The sequence below is a fragment of the Camelina sativa genome, chromosome 12, assembly GCF_030686135.1.
Source record: "Camelina sativa cultivar CO46 ecotype springtype chromosome 12, ASM3068613v1".
Taxonomy (NCBI): domain Eukaryota; kingdom Viridiplantae; phylum Streptophyta; class Magnoliopsida; order Brassicales; family Brassicaceae; genus Camelina; species Camelina sativa.
Window position 1 is genome coordinate 13,225,872 of NC_141891.1, and position 20,537 is coordinate 13,246,408.

The following is a 20,537-nucleotide window of genomic DNA, read 5'->3' on the forward strand; positions in this document are numbered from 1 at the left end:
CCATTAATGTAGATCCCGTTCGTGTCCCCCAAGACTGAACCCTGGGTTTTTGCTCAAATCGCCTCCTCACGAGAAATTTCTCCGTCTTGTTCACAAGTCTCTCTCTCTCTCTCTCCGATGGCGTGGCTCAACACCATCTTCAATTCTTCTTCTTCGACATTGATCAATGGCAGCTCTTCTCTATTTCCCTAAAATCTCTTCACGTATGACTTCTTCACGTCTCCTCTCTCTCTCACCCATGGATTTGAGGAGGAGACTCTCTCGCGCTACCTACTTCTTCACTCGCCGCCTTAAATCCCCCAAGAGAAGCTTCCACACAACTCGATACCTGCAACAGTACGTTCATCCGCCGGATAAATCGGAAGATCCTTCCTCTGATCGGCAGCATTTGCACCAACGGTTGTCTTCAGTCTTGTCTAAGAGATCTCTAGATTACGAGCAGTGTAAACAACTCATAACTGTTCTATCGCCTCTCGAATTCGATAAGTTGTTTCCTGAGTTCCGATCCAAAGTTAATCCAAAGACGGCTTTGGATTTTTTCCGATTAGCTTCTGATTCGTTTAGTTTCTCCTTCAGTCTCCGTTCTTATTGTTTATTGATAGGTTTATTGCTTGATTCGAGTCTGTTGTCCCCTGCTAGGGTAACTTTGATTCGTTTGATCAATGGGAATGTACGAATTTTGCCTTGTGGTAACGGTGGTTTGAGAGATAGTCGAGTTGCGATTGCGGATGCGATGGCGAGTTTGAGTATGTGTTTTGATGAAGAAACGAAAAGGAAGATGTCAGATTTGTTGATTGAAGTTTATTGCACTCAGTTCAAGCGTGATGGTTGTTATCTAGCTCTTGATGTGTTTCCTTTTCTAGCAAACAAGGGTATGTTTCCATCTAAGACGACTTGCAACGTTTTGCTGACTTCTCTAGTGAGAGCTAATGAGTTTCAGAAGTGTTGTGAAGCTTTTGAAGTTGTTTGCAAAGGGGTTTTCCCGGATGTTTACTTGTTCACTACAGCGATTAATGCGTTTTGCAAGGGAGGGAAAGTGGAGAAGGCCATTGAGTTGTTTACAAAGATGGAAGAAGCTGGTGTGGCTCCAAACGTTGTTACTTACAATACTGTCATTGATGGGTTGGGGATGAGCGGAAGGTATGATGAGGCATTTATGTTTAAAGAAAAGATGGTAGAGAGAGGTGTGGAACCAACTCTTATCACTTATAGTATTCTTGTCAAGGGTTTGACAAAGGCAAAGAGGATTGGTGATGCTTATTGCGTCTTGAAGGAAATGACAGAGAAAGGGTTTCCTCCTAATGTTATTGTATATAATAATTTGATTGATAGTTTAATCGAGGCTGGAAGTTTGAACAAAGCTATTGAGATAAAGGATCTCATGGTTTCAAAAGGGTTGTCTCTTACATCGTCGACGTATAATACTCTCATAAAGGGATACTGCAAGAGCGGTCAAGTAGATATTGCTGAGCGTCTTTTGAAGGAAATGCTGTCGATAGGTTTAAATGTAAATCAGGGCTCCTTTACATCTGTGATTTGCTTGTTGTGCAGTCATCATATGTATGACTCAGCACTTCGTTTTGTTGGAGAGATGCTACTGCGTAACATGTGTCCTGGTGGTGGATTACTTACTACATTGATTTCTGGTCTCTGTAAGCATGGAAAACACTTAGAGGCAGTAGCACTTTGGTTTAAAATTTTAAATAAAGGCTTTGTAGTAGACACGAAGACTTCAAATGCTTTGCTTCATGGCCTCTGTGAAGCAGGGAAGCTGGAAGAAGCTTTTAGGATTCAAAAGGAGATATTAGGGCGTGGATTTGTTATGGATAGAGTGTCCTATAACACTTTGATTTCTGGATGTTGCGGAAAGAGTAAATTGGAGGAAGCTTTTAAGCTCATGGATGAAATGGTTAAGAGAGGACTTACGCCTGACAATTATACTTATAGCATATTGATTCGTGGGCTATTTAATATGAATAAAGTTGAGGAGGCTATACAGTTTTGGGGTGATTGTAAACGGTATGGCATGCTTCCAGATGTTTATACATATTCAGTGATCATAGATGGATGTTGTAAAGCTGAAAAAACAGAAGAGGGTCAGAAACTGTTTGATGAGATGATGAGCAATAACGTGCAGCCAAATACTGTTGTTTACAATCATCTAATCGGAGCATACTGTAGAAGCGGAAGGCTATCAATTGCATCGGAACTCCGTGAAGATATGAGACACAAAGGAATTTCCGCTAATTCTGCTACATATACTTCACTAATAAAGGGGATGTCGATCATTAGCCGTGTTGAGGAGGCAAAACTCCTCCTCGAGGAGATGAGGGTGGAGGGTTTGGAACCGAATGTCTTTCATTATACAGCACTTATTGATGGATATGGTAAATTGGGTCAGATGGTCAAAGTTGAATGTCTTTTGCGTGAGATGCATTCGAAGAACATACACCCAAACAAGATTACCTATACTGTGATGATTGGTGGGTATGCTAGAGATGGGAATGTAACAGAAGCTTCTAGGCTTCTAAATGAGATGAGGGAAAAAGGAATTGTTCCAGATAGTATCACATACAAAGAATTTATATATGGATATCTTAAGCAGGGAGGTGTATTGCAAGCTTTTAAAGGCTCAGATGAAGAAAATTATGCAGCAATCATTGAAGGATGGAACAAACTTATACAGTAGCTGATGAGTTAGTAGAAGAAAAGGTTTCTATTCTGGTCCTCAATTTTCCTATATTAGTTGCTCTGGTTGCTTCAGTTTATTAAAGTAAATTGTTCTGATTTATATAGCTGTGCATTCTGTTCTTGCAGTTGAAAAATTGCGATCTAGTGGCGTTCTCAGTTTTGATGGTCTTATTAACGCCTGGGCTCTGCATCTTCTTCTTAGAGGAACACGTTAGGATGGAGTTACTTGGTAAATGTATATGACCATTGCATCTTACAAGCAGGTTAGTGTGTTCTACTTGGCTCTTCAACCACAGTCACTTAACAGCTTTGGCTTGCTTCAATCTTAGGGAGAAAAGTTGTTTCTTTTAGCATCATAGGCTATATGGGTTTATGATTTACAAATCCACATTACTGGTGCTCATCAGGTTTATGATTGACCGCCACAGAATCAAAGCCGTTTGACAGATTCTTGATAAGAGCGAGCACTTCAGAGTTCAGGAGCAGTAGTCCTGAAAAGATTATACAGGTACAATAATGTATACTCAGCTTTTTGCCTTCAGTATATTGCCGCTTACATTTTTATGCTGAGACCACTAGGATTCTTTGATCGGTTTGTTTATACTAAAGAATCTCTTGATACTGTTTGTTTGTTTAAAAAGAAGAATCTAGTAAAACTGTTTGCTGAATCCAAAACACTTAACCTTATGTTACATCCTTTTTAGCAGATTCAATGAAAGATACACGCATCGTGGACAAACATTTAAAAGTTTACGCATGGAGCTATGAGAGTGGATCAATATGAGAGGCTCCTCTATTTCCAGGTCACATAATTACAAAAAAAACAAAAACTCCTTCAAATTCCACTGTATAGTTCATCTTCTCTTACTTTATCTGTTTGGCTGAATGCATAGTTTCTCTCTTTCTTTTTGTGCTTCAGAAATCTTAAGCCAGTTCTCATCGGAGTAGTTTAGAACTAATTCTCGCCTGACGACACGTTGCTGTGGAAATATCCTCAGACGTGCAGAATTTTTTTGCCCACGGAGAGTTTAGTGGATTGATATGAAAGGTAACATTTAATAACGGTATCAACTAATCTAACAACAACATTCACCGTATAGTAAAGACTGTCGGTGGGGTTAGCACTGTTTATTTTTCTTGTATGCAGTTCTTTACTTTTGTTAGTTTTTACAGAGGGGGGGGGGGGGGGGGGGGGGAAATATTGTTTTTAGATGGTACATAAAAATAGAAGAAAGAAATAAAATTAAATTTGATTGTTTCCACTGTTCCTGCTTTGTGTTTTTACTTAATAATATTGAAGATGCCTTATACAGAGATTGTTTTGAGAAGATTGCAAAAAGCCAATATGAAACCTGAAAAATATTAGATTTTATTACAGTTTTATCTGCTCAAGGTAGATAACTGACTTGAATACTCATACTACTCAGTCTATCAATAGCAGATGATTATAGTTTAAAGTCATAAAATACAATACTGAGTACGGACGGTCAGATTGCTGCATGTCCATTACCCAAGAAATTGTTTTGGAATTAGAATAGATACCAAGTGTGTTTGTTTAGTGAATTTTTTTAGTCCGATACTTGAGATATCTGCAGATCATAGAACCTAACTCATGGTTTATGGAATATTAAGATCGAGTTTTGCGAATGTAAAAATGAGAAATGGTAAACTGAAAGTGGATTACCCGAAAAGCTGGGAAACATGAAGATGCATAACATAAGATCACCGCCTTTTAGTGAAAAGAACAACATAGGAAACATATTGATACCAAAACAGTTCGCATACACGTGGGTATGGACCATCTTACTAATACAACAAACCACCATTTGATTCCACAGCTTAAGTCCATATTTCAGTTCCATAGATTATGGGGTTCTTCCTTATTTTATATTTCTCAAATTTTTTATTTTTTTTAATTAATGTGTGGCTCATGAAAATTATTGTAAATTCCTTATCTATTAAAATAAAAAATGTGTGAAGAGGAAGAGGTAAAGTCACTTGTTTAGTGGGAAGTACATTTCATTTTCATCCAGCTCTCATGGCCCCTCTTATTTTTCTGTTTTTTTTTTTACCTATTGAGATCGAGCAATATTGACCACACGATAATCGTATGTTCTAGAGAATCATTATGTATGGAATATACATACTCCGTACTGTACGGACTTGCAAATTGCGTCTTTTAAGAAAAATTAAAAGAAGTCTTAGTTATGTTATATTTGGTTTTTATGGTATCCAAATAATCAAAACCAAAAAATACCAATATATATGTAAAATGGAGCCAATAAACTTTTTAAAAATTTATAATATAATTATACGAATACGATGTTTAACTTAAATAGACCAAAAAGTGAAACTGCATCAAACCAAGATGATGATATACGAATACGATGTTTATATTTCAAACTGGTGGTGATCACGAAAATTCTTCATAAATTTTGCCGTATAAAGAAGACCATTTCCACGTTTTTAAAAAGAAATCACAAATGTTATAATTATCACCATCAAAAATTTTGAGTATTCTTTTTAGCTCTCACCTTTTAATTTTTGGTATCATTGTTAAAGTGCTTTTGCCTTTTAATTGTTAGGCAATATACAAGGAAAGATTGCGAAAAGCTTAAATTGTAACTTTATCATAAATAGTGGACGGTTAGACATATTAATCGCTTTATGATGTACCCATCAAAGAGTATATATTTTTAGTTAAGTATTAGCAAAACTGACACTTTAGGCCAACCTTTTAAAACATATACACATATAATGTGTATGTATAGATGTATGCATATATATATATATGTTAAGAAAGGAGTGATCAAGAGCAATTCACAAACCAATCACTTCATACCATATCTAGCAATCCCTCTCATATATAGTAGTGATCTCATGGCCACTAAATTCACCATCCTCACTCAAACCCACCGCCCTAAAACCATAATTTCAACCCCAAAATCTCGTCGATGCAATCGAAACAAACCAGAACCATCCAAATCCATAACGGAAAACATGTTGAACAACGTTTTTCCTCGCAAAACGCTAGCAGAAATCTATCATAATAACATAAATTTGAACCCTCATACTAATCTACTACTATATATTGAAGATGGTCAGTCCGTAAAAGAAGAGGAGACGAATCAACAAGAACACGGGAAGGTCTCGAACTCCAACTGCAAAGATGGTAAGTCGATTACCGCGAGGTCGGCGACGAAATATGGAGACTTGAGTCGTGATGTGGCTCGATTGAGCTTGTTATGGTACATGAAATGTTCCATAAGCTATATACTAAGGAAGGCAAGAGCGTTTTACAATGAGTTTTGTTGTGATACTTATGTTGAGAGTAGCAGCGATGTGGTTGTGGTCGATCCATATTTTTCAATTCCGGTAATTAATTAATAGCTCAAAAGCTACGTAATAATTATAAGCTGTGTTATAATTAGTAAAATGTTTCATTATAGCTTTGTTGTGTTGTAATGTGTTGTACGTCCACGTATATCGGTATATGTGTAAGAAGACGTCCGTGTATGTAACTAATGTTATACTTATACTAATTCCGTGTAGTGAATTATGTTTCTACGTACGTATTATCATCAGAAATGCACTTAAAATCCCACAATTCATTTACCTATGCGGTAGACAATAAAACTAAAATATTTGTAAAAAAAAAAAATCATGTTTTTGTCAATATTATTATATCTCTTCCTTTTAATGATAGAAGCTTTGAACATCTATGACACATAAAATATTTCTTAAGAGAGTGATTTTTCAACTTTTTGTTACTAAATTTATACAATATTTTCTCGTAAGACATCAATTAATCCATTAATTTTTAGCTTAAACTTAAGGTTTGATTATCATAGAAGACTCGTATACAGAATTAATGTTGTCCAGTATGTAGAATTTGGAAGGAAACTATTAACCATATGTATGTAATGTGTGTTGGGTCATCTCGCCAGTCTCATTAGCGCCCCAAATGATCATCATAGTCCTTTTAAAATATGGATTATTCATTCTAGCCAATATGCCTCATAAATCTTAGCTACGGAGCTTTATTGGATCTTGAAATGGGTACGTACGTAATGTGGTATGTATATATAGAAACCATGATAAATGATAAAAGAATATAATTAATTAATTATTATTGCTCGTCATATGATATGTTAGAAATCACCTCTCAATAGAGTGGCAGGTTTGGTTCGCGGTGAATTCTATAGAAAAAAATGTGATTGACTGACCCCATGTACACAAGATGTTTGAGGAGAGGTAAATGGGACGAACTGTAAGTTTTCACTTCTAAGATTAGTAATCTCTAGAAGAATGGATAGATCTGTCCATGCATGCAGAATCACATGCATATATAACGTTGTAATGTAATTATTAAATTTCATGAGAAGGACCACACGATATTTAAACACATCGTCATTATATACTGTCCTCTGCACCATAAATGTTTCTGCACCGTTATATATGGTAACTTATGTTGACTCTTACCTGTCTCATTCAATACGCGCGAATTACATGTTCGTATTCGTTACTTCCAGAACTATATAGATATATGAGGCATGAATCATGATGCTGTGATCCTGTCATGCATGTTGAATAACTGATATTGGTTGACCAAAAAACTGATAATGATGACCGCAATGATCGTCAATGACCACTAGAGATTAGCTAAGACTTGTATTGACGGTCATGTAATGATGATTAGTCTTAGTCATGTTATTATTGATGATGGCGAGGACGAGAACTAAATTTCCTTGTTATAAGGGGTAAATATGTGTGATTTCACAAATCTAGAGTGAAATGTCATGTTTTTCTAACTCTAGTATATAATAGAGATAGTATTTAATTGACATGAAAATGGTTAAAATCTCTAGTAGAGCCGTAGAGGCCGAGGAATAATGTTGCGTTATCTTTTGGTGTGGATGAAAAGTTGAGGTTGAGCCAAGAAAAAACAAAATTGACGTAAAAATTGGTTGGTTTAGTTTTTCTTTTCAATGTTTTCATCATGTATGGGGTAAGAACAGAAAAATTGCTTGGACAAAGAGCCCAACTGGTCTTTTATTTCGACCCAAATTTCAAACTCGGCTTATCAGCCCATATTCAAACTCCCCGATAACGTGAGCAAAAAGAATATATATTTCGCACAAAACATCTTTTTAAGGTGTTGATTCAGATCAAAGTTACATAATTTTTTCCCGGCAAGATCATAAATTTCGAACCAAAATTTGTGTTAAAACTCGAATTTTTTTACCATTTGAACCGACTGGACATTTCTTTGGTTTGTTCCAGCAACCGATTGAACCACTGGACAAAAGGTAGTTTTAAATTTTTATTGACGTGAAATGGTTGGTTTTCAACTTTTAACGTATAAAACTAAACATTTGGAGACTGAGAACTTAATACGATTTTGTCAACCAAAAAAAATATGTTAGTCATACTCATACGTGTATATAATTATCATGTACACCACAGCTGTTTTGTTGGAAGTTGGATAATGCTCTATGCCTTAACATATATTAGTCTAATAATAATGTTTGATCTCATACGCCATACAATCTTTTAACACGGATGACCGATATCATTCTGTAATCATGGTATATGATTAGTAAAAAATTATAACTTGTCCTTAAGTCAAACAGGATCTATGATTATAATTGTGCTCTATATCAGGTACAATTGGGTCTTATAGACAAAAAAAACTATATACTAAAGCTCAATTGCCAATCAATAGAACATAAGAATCACTTTACGATCATGTACCCTTTATCAATTATGTATTGTTACTAATCAAACAATTATATAATTGTGTATTAAAGCCATCAGACAGTAACTTAATAAACGTGAAACAACTCACTTTTCTTAATTAAGACAAGAACACATTTAAATTTCGCCGACAAAAACAAATGTTTTAGATTTTAATTTTTGTATACACTCCGTATTAAAAATCTAGCCACCATTATAACTGTTTTAGTTGTCTAGAATCTTAATTTAGTAACACCAAAATCTTCCATTATGAGTTAAAAGTATTAAACCGATCTAATTGAAGAAATGGCCAAGTAGGGGAGAAGATAATCATACTCGTGTAATCGTTGGATCATAAAGTATGCATTCATATAATAATTTTATTTTCTTAATGATGTAATATAATCATGTGATTAGCTTAACTGGCTTTACATAATAATGTTAGTTGACGGTGTTTCTTGGAACGACCCACATGGAATGTTTTTGTATATTCAGTGTTACAAGTTGCAAACATCTTTAAACTTTAGAGAATTTTTTTTCTCTCGTCCTCAGATAATTGGTTTCTTTCTATAAATCAACCCTTGTCTTGTGATTTATATTTAAATTTCCAGAACTTTTATCAAAGTATCAGCTACACCATTTATGTCTTCATTGATTGGTCTATCTAGCGCAATACATAATTAAATTTATTTTGCTCTTCCCCATCAAACTATGGTAGAACAAGCACTAAGTTAATTAGCATATGGTTTATATTGTGTGATTTACAGATCGATGCTAGCTTATTATTAGTCAAAGGTATATATATATATATGTAATTTCACTATTTCACACCGATGCTCTTATCTACAATGTTAAAGACATATAGATAAGAGGTGATGGACCATATTATTTTTTGATTGGATTAAACCTCTAATTGGATAATCATTCATGAGAGGTAGATACATAACGACCAATCGCTGTTGAGTGTTGAGCATGGACCAATCTCCTATATTTTTTTTTTTTGGTTTTCGTATATAAACCCAATCAATTCACGAAACTTGTCTAATTGTTTCGTTGAAATTTATCAAATAAAAATATGTAACGATTAGATATTGGTACATAGTTGGCCAGCTAATGTTTTCTTAAATGCGAACATGTTCTTGTTACTATTAATATTAATATGAATATTTCTTTTTGAACATATTTTTCTTATGCCATTCATTTTTCTCACAACTTAACTTTGACTATTATATGCTAATATAAGGTCTAATTGAATAGTTGTACAAAAATATAAATTGAATAAACAATAAATATAAATTGCTGGTAAATTTTGTACCTTGTGATGTTTTAAACCAACTGCAAGTTGTTGCAAGATTTAAACACATGAACAACTTGTAAAGCTGCTACAATATACATCAAGCTTTTAAAGTTTTTAAAGTCAATTAACAGTGCATGTTAACAAGAGTCATTAGGAACATCATTAATATTGACTAATAATATATCAAGAAACATATACTTTAACCAAAAAGAACAAATAATATTACATATATTTGTAGGAATATACTAGTAAACTATGGTAATTGAGTCTCTAATTGTCATAATCCCCATTTGACTCAAACAAATCAAATTTGGTCATGATGATTTACATATTATGATCGTCTTCACCTTTAACAAAAAAAAAAAAAAAGCAACATGATCTTCTTCACGGCAACATATCGATCGCAGCCAAGGCACCCCACCCGACTTTATTAATGTCATACTCATACTCCATTTATTTTCTCAAACTTCTTGATGGAGAAAGGAAAAGTACTCCCTAAAAAAACTTTAAAACTATCAATTCGTCCCAATTCTAAACAGCAAAAAAAAATCTCTCTGTTGTGTGATTGTTTTTTTTTTTTTCTAAATTAGAATAGAGAACTTAATATGGATTTTTGCGTACGTATATATTTTAAAACCGATAAACATGAATTTGTGGTTAAATGGTTTGTTTTACTATCATTATCGGGATATAAATTAAACTTAAATCCAATACTATATATGTGCTTGCACATGTGACTTGTAGTCTTGTAGATAACAAAAAGAAACATGATAGATTAAAAACTAATACTGGTGATGGACTAGTATATGTAAGCTACCACATATATGTATATTTATATTTGATTCGTCAATGGACCTGAGACAAAAAATCAATTACTCTTCGAGTCATGCATCTGCTGTATGTACTCCACAATAATAACCAAAAGTACACCAAATGGGGATAATTAATCCGGTTTCGATATAGATAACTTATTAAAAGTGCAATGATCACTCAACTATTAATAATCCTGTGGCTAACAAAACACAATAACTGTGCATGAACACAAACATAATTAATTAGCTACTCCAATCTTCATATATATATATATATATATATATCACAAACCTGTTAATTCACAATTATGTTTTTCATTACAACATGCTAAATTGATGTGATTATATGACGGATACAATTTTGGAGCCCACCTGGTTTCGTGGATTTGGAGTCTTATCTTCAAAGCAGCCTTAGTGACCAACTAGAAGATGAAGACCAGTTAAAATGGTAGGACAAACTTTAACATTGCATTGTCAATGTTTTAACTTCAATGTGACGTATTTAAATTCTTCTCTTCATCTATTGGTTGCATAAAATATATATATATATATACGAGCGGACAATAAATGATATATAAATTATGAAAATTTTGAAGATCACAACTAGCGAAAGTTACAAAACAGGTTCTCTGTGACTGTAGTCCTTTTCATTAAGAATTTAACAAGTATAATTATTCCGTGGTCAAGAAATATCATATACTATCATTTATATATAACAATTTCTATCTATAGCATTTATTATTATTTTTTCCTCTAGCTTTAGTTTTATTTAAAAATTTGTAGTCGTAAAGTATTAAAATTTGTATTTATTCATCTAGTCGGGATCCATCATGTTTTCTGTAATGAATCTTATACTATTAGTTGGCATAATCTCATTTCAGGAATACTACTATTTTGACATTTTAAATACTAGCTCTGAAATGTTTGGATCACCCTAGATGAGCTAACCCTAAAATGTAAAAGTACACTTCATGAAAGTTCATCTGGATACATTATTGGATTGAATATTTAAAAGTGAAACACATCAAACTGTAATCAAAATTTTCAGCTGAATACCAAAAACCTTCAAAAAAAATTTCCCCATGTTATACTCTCATTACATTTTCTACGATGAAACTACAAAAATTGGCGGAAAAATCTACATGGTTGTCTATTGACTGTTGGCTATATATACTCACACAACTTCGTTCGCTCTAACTCAGTAACTCTCCCACTTATCAGGTCGAAGTGGAACACACCGCGCCGGTTGTGAGAGTGGGTGTAAAACTAAACACGGACACAAATCACTATTTTATACAGTATATTTATAGAATTTATAAAGTCACTTTTAACTCAACTCAACAACAGCTGTGTGCAAGAAGAATCCCACCGTCAATCACGTGTTTCATCACTCCATCTTCCGCCACGTGTCAACCGCAGACCCGTTCTCCAATCATATGCTTTTTTGCTCCTCCCTCCCGCCGATTAGAAAACAATAGTATATATACTAAAACGGTGTTTTAATGTATTTGTGGGTTGAGGCATAAGAATGAATACTATTGAACCATTTGAGCAGCAATTACGTGTCACAGGGAACCATATAAAAATTATAAAATTGCTCTTCGAGTCTTCCTTGTTTTACAGTTGTCACATACATTTAGTTTTTACAAAGACCATCTTGCAATATGCAAACGGTAAAAAAAACAAAAATTAGGAGTATAAAATGAAACAAGATTTGAATGTGGCACGTTGCTTCCATCCACTTAATCATTTGATAATGATGCATGAACCATAATCATATGGCATGTTTAGAGATTGATACCTTCTCTTGTGTCGCCGAGCAAAGTATATTATTTGATTTATATGTTCCTGTCGATTTATAAGATAAACATGACATTAGTTTTGAGAATGTTTTACGCAACAGTTTTTCACTACATCGACCTTGTTCAATTGATTTAATTTTGAAGAAAATTATAGGGAAAAAGTATTTAAAATTGAACTTTGACGCTAACAACTCTTTATGAACAGATATAATAACTAAAATTATGAGTCTGATTCTATATCGTGGTTGGTCATTTCAAACATATATATGTCACTGTGTCAGAAATAATAATTTCAACTATACTACTTCTCTACCGCTTTTATACCAAATTCCAGTTTCAAATGTTTTCTTTTTGTTTGGTTCAGTACCAATTAAAATTATTGATATACAAAATTGAATTAATTATAGACAAAATAATTGAATATATTCTTTTGTGAGATAGTTTAAGTTTTATTTTATTCAGTTGATCAGTAGCTGACAAACAAACTACATAAGAGATTTGACATTGATTAGTAAAAGTCTAAATAAGTCTGAACTATTAATCATTTTAATAATTTAATTTTTAAAAGATACTAGAAGATAAGCTTCGAAATGAATAATCATAATTCCATTTTGACGTTCGGATGGACCGAATTGACTTTGTTGTTTACTTGTTTACATCACTTTGGTCCTTTTCGTTGGTTACTTCTCTTCTTCACCAATCTCTATTTTTTTTTTTTTTTAATCAACTAATGTATTATGTTTAGTTAAAAAAAAATTCAATTAATTTAATATGTATGTATCACCAATTTTTTAATATGAAAACATGTCCACCAATCGTATAATCCTTAACAATATTCCGATTAGTTTCGCATATTAAAAAATAGCCAACAGCTTTTTTTTTGTTTTTCTAAAAAAAAAAGACGAACCTTTTACTACTCATTGATTGTAAAATTATTGCGAATAATATTTTTAAAAAGACAAGATGCTTCTTTCTTTTCTCGGGTTTTTTTTCTTTTCATGATTTGCTTTTTTAAAATAGGTAAAGTAGTCTAAATGGGTGTGTATTTCCGGTAAAATACTTACCTAACTATTCCGCCAAATTTAGACTTTTAAGTGGTACTTATATAGATAAATAAACTCAATAAAGTGGAAACAGGAATAAGCGAGAACAAATGCATATTTTTATTTTCTATTTTGAGCAAAAATTTGTCTACCTGATCCTTACGTATTTTATATAATTAGAAAATTAGAGATCGTTGGCTTTCTAGTTTTTGACGACTAGATTTAGTTGGTGATCACCGAAACTAAGGTGAGGTAACACACAGGGAATAAAAAATCACTTTGAAAAGACAACAAAAACAGTCCATATTCCCGAACATATCGTCAGCCGTTTGGTCGCTGTGGGAACGCGTCATTAGCAAGCTGCTGATATGATATATATATGAGATTCGTTCGTTCGTTACATAACCTTTACATTTCAACAACACCATTACATTAGATTTACCAGTCCGACCAGATCACGTCACCCACCCCCGACATTCGGGTCGGATCCTATCCAACCCATTCAAAACCCCGAACATCTTTTTGTGACGTGTCGACTCACTACTACTATAGACATTTCTGAGCTCAAAACTTTTGTATTCACGAACCACCCCCTTTCATGTCGATTTTTTCATATATTAACCCCTTACTCTTTTTTTCTTGTTAGTCAAACCCCACAATCATCAATGTTATTTTTGACCCAATAAATCCATGTCCTTTAATAAACCAAGGACTTGATTGAATAATAAAGTAAACTTATAGTGTTCTTTACATGCTCAACTGCTAATAAAGTATACTTTATATGCTCTTATTATTAACCATCTTAAATTATACTTAAATCATATTTTTGTTAACAGGACTTATGTATTTAACATTTATATTTATGTAAACACAATATTGATTTAGAAATATTTAAAATTGACTTAGGGGTGTATTCAACTTGACATTTTAAATAATTTGTGTAAATTTTACAAATCCTATGTTATTCAATCATGAATTTTAAAAAGTCTCCTGAAATCTATTGTTATTGAACTGATGATTTAAAAAACTACTTTAAAATCCACTGTTATTCAAAACAGTTTGTGGATTTAGATTTTAATAAGTTTTAGAGCTTCATCCACTTTTATTGTTTTTTTTAATATGTTGCAATTAAAAGAACTAAATAGACTATATTTAAAGAATTAGGAAGAATCATTTAGTAGTATTTAATGGTTTTGATTTTTGATAATTCATTCTTAAATATACATTTCGTATAGGTGTACTGTACTGATGTATGGTCAATATAAAGGGGCTATTATAAAGAAAAAGAAGAAAGGGTCAAGTTCATAAGGAAATAATAAATACGGGTAAAATCTGAAAACATTTTGGGTATATAAACATATCATCTTCTCGTACACACCACAATCCTTTTGTTTTATTATTACTTCTTTCTTATTTTTCTTTTTTTTTTTGTTTTGGTTTCACGAAAACGAACGAATCAGTGTCGGCTCTTGGGTTCTGCAAAACAGAGAAGAAAAATAACATTGTACGTCGGATCCAAAACGCGCGTTTTAACAAACGCTAAACCTACTCCAGTTCTTATCCTTTCCGCCATTGCTCGGAAATCGCGTCTTCGAGCAATGTGCTGCTGAAACTGAGTCACCCTTCCGAGTTCCGAGTTAGCGAAGTGAAACTTCGAAAAAGATTTACACTAATCGGAAGTTTGGGGTTTTGTAAGAAACCGCGTTTCCAAGTAAGTAGCGTTTGCGGCTGAAACTTTCTTTCCAAGAAAAGTTTATTCTTTTCCCCATTTGCAAAAGCAAAACTTTCTCGTTGATTCCTTCTACGTTGAGGGAAAGATTTCGAATTTTTCTTTTTTTCATTGCTCTTTTCTAGAAAAGAAAAAAAAAAACCCCATCTTTCTGTTCTGACAAAATCTAATCCATGTCTGAAATTTTCCTGTCTGTAAATTTTTTTTTTCCTTTTGTTTCTATTAGCTGGGAATTGAAATCTCAGGTACCGCAAAAATCTAACTAAAACTGAATTAAAAAACATGTTTTTAAGATACCAAATGCTATTAAAATGGTGTGAACATATAGTTCGGATCTAATTTAAGAATTTTTTTTGTCTACTTCTGTATTGTTTTCTTCTTCCAAATTGGAGAAGATCTTGTATTTAGGTACTACTATATAATGCCCATTTTTGCTATAGATGTTCTCTTTTTATCTGTACTTTGATATAAATATTTGTATCTCTTGTTTTGTGTTTCGCCAGAATGTTCAACTTCAAGCAATGGTTGGTTCTTTTGGTGTGTTCGTTAGTAATTATGAAGACAGAAGGACTCTTTGTTAATATTACATATGTTCGAAACGCAGTCGCTAAAGGGGCCGGTGAGTTTTATAATTTATATATCTATGTACATATATATTATTTATTCATTGTGCTTTTTTTTTTTTTTAATTCTTAATGTATATGTTTTTTTCTTTGTTGGTTTTGCAGTATGTTTGGATGGAAGTCCACCAGCTTATCATTTACACAGAGGTTCTGGAACTGGAGTTAATAGCTGGTTGATTCAGCTTGAGGTCTTGTTCTGTTTTTTCTCTCTCTCTCTCTTTGTGTTCTGTTTGTTACTGGTTTGGCTTTAATAGATGATTCTGAATGAGATTTTTTTGTGTTATTGGAAAATGCTTTTGATTTAGGGAGGAGGATGGTGTAATAATGTCACAAATTGCCTTAGTCGGATGCATACTCGATTAGGTTCATCAAAGAAAATGGTGGAGAACCTAGCTTTCTCAGCTATTCTTAGCAATAAGAAACAATATAATCCTGGTATGTATACAATTTTACCTTTTGACTAGACTTGTTGATCAAAACATAATAAGTTACGTTTGTTTGCTCAATATATAAGTTTTGGTTGGTTGTGAATGTAAAAAAACGACAGATTTTTACAATTGGAATAGAGTGAAAGTTAGATACTGCGACGGGTCATCATTCACAGGAGATGTGCAAGCAGTGAACCCTGTGAGTATTTTAAGAGGAAAACATGAAATAGTATGTAGTGTTGTCTTCCTTATTTCGATAATCATAATGGTAATTTGATCAGGCTACTAATCTTCACTTCAGAGGTGCTAGAATTTGGCTAGCTGTTATGCAAGAGCTCCTCGCTAAAGGCATGAGAAACGCCGAGAATGTTAGCTTTTTTCCTTTCTTTCAGAAAATTTCTCCAATCTCCATTTAAAACTCTTGCAAGCTGTTTGACCCTTAAAAAGTGGTTTTAAAACGTTGATGGTTTTATGACAGGCTGTTTTGTCTGGGTGTTCTGCTGGTGGGTTAGCTTCATTGATGCATTGTGACAGTTTCCGTGCTTTATTACCTATGGGTTCCAGAGTAAAATGTCTTTCAGATGCTGGCTTTTTTCTAAATACGTAAGACAATTCCCAGTTTGTAAATCTTTTTTTATCTGTCTATCATCAACTGAATTAAAAGGACTAGAAATGAATACGGTTCTTATGGTATGTAATTAACATATTTACAATCTAACAAAAAGACTTTTTCATTGGTATGTTTTCAGAAGAGATGTCTCAGGAGTTCAATACATTAAACAATACTTCCAAGATGTGGTTACTCTTCATGTAAGCTTTCTATTTGCATTTTTCCTCTGTAGTAGTGACAGTTGATTCGATTGCTCATTGTTGTTATTAAAACTTTTCAATGCAGGGATCAGCAAAGAACTTGCCAAGGTCATGCACATCAAGATTGACCCCTGCAATGGTAAAAAAGCATTCATGTTTTTTCTTTGTAGCCTTTTTATGTTACTCTTCAACTTTACTCATATCAGTTACCAACAAATATGCAGTGTTTCTTCCCACAATATGTGGCTCGCCAGATTAGAACTCCTCTTTTCATTCTTAATGCCGCATACGACTCTTGGCAGGTAGGTTATCTCTTTGTAAACAGATTTCTCTAAGGAACAGATCTTTCAGCCAGCTTGAAAGAAGTGTTTTTTCATAATCTAACTTTAAAAACTCATCTTTTCTTCTACAGATAAAGAACATCTTGGCTCCGCGTGCCGCTGATCCTTACGGAAAATGGCAAAGTTGTCAACTTGACATCAAGAATTGCCATCCTAGCCAGCTCAAAGTTATGCAAGGTTAGCCTCAGAACCAAAACTTATTACAGTATCTTGTTTTGATGGAACCTTCTTTAACTCATTGTATCAAAAGGTTTTAAAAAATTTCCGGGTATCGTGTTCTTTAGATTTCAGGTTAGAGTTCTTGAGTGCGGTGATAGGTTTAGGAAGATCCTCATCAAGAGGGATGTTCATAGACTCTTGCTACACACACTGTCAAACCGAGACACAAACTTCATGGTTCTGGCAGGATTCTCCAATTCTAAACCGAACGGTAAAAACTACACAAAGATCAGTAGAATTAACAATGTACTTTTGGTTCTTATGATCATTACTTTTTTTCTTAATCTGCAGACAATAGCAAAAGCTGTTGGGGATTGGGTTTATGACAGAAAATTGTTTCAGAAGATAGATTGTCCTTACCCTTGTAACCCTACTTGCCACCACAGGGTTTTCACACCTCTAGATGCTCCTCCAATTTAAGAGCTTCTCTCTACTACAAAATATATATATAGATTTTTTATTATTTTTGAAAAGAAAATTTGCTTATAAAAACGATTCATTTGTTAGATATAGTGAAATATTCATAGGGTTTAGCTATAGAAAAAGAAAAAAAGAAACAGTATTATTAATTCTTGAGTGTTGAGAATAAGTAAAAGGAGTAATTTTCTTCAGCACTTGTCTTGTGTGCTATTTAGAGTTACTCCGTTCTTTCATCCTCATGTAAAATGCGAAATTGTTACTTTTATTCAATTAAATAAAGTATATTCCCTTTCTCATTATATGTTTGAACTTTGAAGCTTCTTTTTTTTTATTGATAAGTATTTCTCATCTTAATTGAATGGTTTCAAAATTCCTAATAAAAACTCTAAAGTCTTCAGGAACTCCGAACTCGTAACGGGATTGATTAAGCTTATAGTTATAAATTATTTGCGGTAGAGTTTTTATTGTGTTAGTTGTATTGTAGGATTTTTGTTGTAGTTTCGTAAGAACAACACAACCCTTGATTATTTAGCTTTAGGAGAAGAACAAACCAAAAATTTGTGGTTGTAACCTACAATGAGATCAACTTAAATACTTAGGGTACTTAATGTTAAAGTCTGATTGGTAAACAGTTATTGAAACAAGTTTTAAAAGTTTTCGTTGTCTAAACCAATAACCCATGTTGTTCTAGAACCGTGTTTACTAATCATTGTTTTAAAACTTGTTACAACCATTTTTTCACTGTCCAACCAATCACCCATGTTGTTGTAAAATCATGTTGCTATAAGTTTTTGGTTGTATTTTGTTTTTTTTTTGTCAACAAAAGATTAGCTCAAATGAGCCAATGTGACGGGAAATTGTTTACACACAGAACATTATGCGGAGAAGTACGCGCTTGGGGTGCCAAAGAGTCCGCTTTTACATTTGCATTTCTAGGAATAAAAGATAAGTAGAAAGAAGAAAATTCCTCCCTCTCCATCTTAATATCATCGAGGTATGTTGAGAACGCCGGCCAGTCATGTGACGAAAACACCATCTTCACCAAATCAGAGCAGTCTGAGTAGAACGCCACATTACGGTAATCATGTCCGATCATGTAACGCATAGCCCAAATGAAAGTTTTTGGTTGTAGCTATTCAAAAAAATGATAAATGTAATATCGGTTCATTTCATATCATTTGTTATTATTTGATTTATTCTATCTCTATAGTTTTCTAATTTCTAAAAAATTTCTCTTGTTTTTATTGGTTTGAGGTTAATAACACAAAAAGTCTGAATAATTATTCTCTTTATCCATTAAACTAACACGAAATATTGATTTTATTGTTAAAGAGAAATGTCCGACTTTAAAACTGGGATAACTTTACGAAAAATCTCTTCGAATATTTTTGGCTATTGGACAGCTTCTTTGGACACATGTAATTTGGAGCAAGAGTATCTTTTCCCAGCTTTGCCAATGTATTTTTCGATTATGCTCAAAGAAACTCCACCAGTCATGCACAGAGGCATGCCTACGTTAAACAATACAAAGCCTTCGCCTACGGCCCCATTTTAAGAAAAAACATTTAATAGCTTATTAATTTGTTTCTAATATGAATTTACGACAAAGTTTTATTATAGAAAGTAGAAACCTAGTGCAATATATTTTCTTCTCTCTGTTCTCTCTCCTAAAGCAACCGTTCAAAACCACCGTTTTCTCTTCACCGTTTCCGGCCGACGTCGGCTTCTCTGGCGTCGGTCGGATCTTGTCTTCTTATTTTCTTCGTTTTGCTTCATTTGTATAAATCTAGATGATATTCTATGGCAAATTGTGATCTCAAAATCCATGTCCTTTGCCTTCTCACTGTGTTGTTACTAAATCTGAGACCCTCAATCACCATCTTGTCTTCTCTCTCGACTTGGGTGTCGTTCCATATCCAGATTTCTTCGCCCTGTTTGCAGACGGTGGTTTTGAGAATAGATGATGTTGCGATTTGTGATTGTTGTGTCCAAAATCATTCTCACAGTCTTGGCCTTCTTCTCTCTCTCTGTGGGAGCGTATTTCCGTCCCGATTTTGGTCTCAACCCAAGGTTTATGGTGTCGGCTTCTTTCCGTCTTCAAACGGTGTCTGTCGTTTCTCCATCGAAACGTTCCAATTTTATTACAATAGAGTTTGTGTTCCTCGGATCTGGGATCCTGGAATACTCTTTTGTTGCTTTGTTGTTTATCTTTTGAATCTACAGAAACATCAACTTTTTTATAATCAGATTGTGTTCTCTAAAGTCATAGAGAAGCAATACGTTCTGATTTATATTGATTGTTTTTGGTGGTTAAAGAATGGGTCAGCGAGATATACAATGGATTCTATGGACATGATTGACTCTCATGTCGTTAGTGCGACTGAAGGAAAGCCAGTCACGTGGGTAAACAAGTTAAGACGTGAACATGGCCATAACCCTCTTGGCTTGACATTTGATGGAGAAGAAGATGAAGGATTGGTCCCGCTGTTCCATTCAACTGTCAATTCGCTTCAATATAGGCCAAACCCACCGTTCCAATTAGACCTTATTTGGCTAGGCAGACTTCCATGTAGGCTTCGGAGACAC

The 20,537-nt window shown here is 33.7% G+C and overlaps 3 protein-coding genes across 5 annotated transcripts; all 3 read left to right on the top strand.

Annotated features, from left to right (window-relative positions):
* Window positions 1-32: 32 nt before the first annotated feature.
* LOC104731624 (uncharacterized) lies at window positions 33-3,953 on the top strand. Of its 2 annotated transcripts, none has more exons than XM_010451052.3 (5): window positions 33-2,712; window positions 2,818-2,954; window positions 3,099-3,199; window positions 3,399-3,494; window positions 3,611-3,953. In XM_010451052.3, the coding sequence occupies exon 1, from the start codon at window positions 167-169 to the stop codon at window positions 2,687-2,689; it is 2,523 nt and encodes an 840-aa protein (XP_010449354.2). In that variant the 5' UTR covers window positions 33-166; the 3' UTR covers window positions 2,690-2,712; window positions 2,818-2,954; window positions 3,099-3,199; window positions 3,399-3,494; window positions 3,611-3,953. The 2 variants fall into 2 exon arrangements, with proteins under 2 accessions (XP_010449354.2, XP_010449355.2); XM_010451053.3 differs by having other exon boundaries at window positions 48-2,712; window positions 3,396-3,494.
* A 1,537-nt stretch (window positions 3,954-5,490) lies between these two features.
* Window positions 5,491-6,247, top strand: LOC104731625 (uncharacterized). Its single transcript, XM_010451054.3, has one exon. It carries the CDS (start codon window positions 5,572-5,574, stop codon window positions 6,076-6,078), a length of 507 nt encoding a protein of 168 aa, XP_010449356.1. The 5' UTR covers window positions 5,491-5,571; the 3' UTR covers window positions 6,079-6,247.
* An 8,478-nt stretch (window positions 6,248-14,725) lies between these two features.
* LOC104731626 (pectin acetylesterase 8) lies at window positions 14,726-18,250 on the top strand. 2 transcript variants are annotated; one of them, XM_010451055.3, is made up of 13 exons: window positions 14,726-15,092; window positions 15,614-15,729; window positions 15,839-15,921; window positions 16,039-16,168; window positions 16,281-16,360; window positions 16,443-16,529; window positions 16,640-16,764; window positions 16,911-16,971; window positions 17,057-17,110; window positions 17,196-17,273; window positions 17,384-17,489; window positions 17,597-17,742; window positions 17,823-18,250. In XM_010451055.3, exons 2-13 carry the CDS (start codon window positions 15,615-15,617, stop codon window positions 17,949-17,951), a joined length of 1,194 nt encoding a protein of 397 aa, XP_010449357.1. In that variant the 5' UTR covers window positions 14,726-15,092; window position 15,614; the 3' UTR covers window positions 17,952-18,250. The 2 variants fall into 2 exon arrangements, with proteins under 2 accessions (XP_010449357.1, XP_087334794.1); XM_087478668.1 differs by lacking the exons at window positions 14,726-15,092; window positions 15,614-15,729; window positions 15,839-15,921 and having other exon boundaries at window positions 16,106-16,168; window positions 16,463-16,529.
* The last annotated feature ends 2,287 nt before the right edge of the window (window positions 18,251-20,537 follow it).

Coding starts and splice junctions, on each gene's coding strand:
- LOC104731626 (XM_010451055.3), top strand. CDS start 15,615: ATGTTCAACTTCAAGCAATGGTTGGTTCTTTTGGTGTGTTCGTTAGTA. Junction 16,972..17,056: donor AAGATGTGGTTACTCTTCAT/GTAAGCTTTCTA, acceptor TTTTCAATGCAG/GGATCAGCAAAGAACTTGCC. Junction 17,743..17,822: donor CTCCAATTCTAAACCGAACG/GTAAAAACTACA, acceptor CTTAATCTGCAG/ACAATAGCAAAAGCTGTTGG.
- LOC104731624 (XM_010451052.3), top strand. CDS start 167: ATGGCAGCTCTTCTCTATTTCCCTAAAATCTCTTCACGTATGACTTCT.
- LOC104731625 (XM_010451054.3), top strand. CDS start 5,572: ATGGCCACTAAATTCACCATCCTCACTCAAACCCACCGCCCTAAAACC.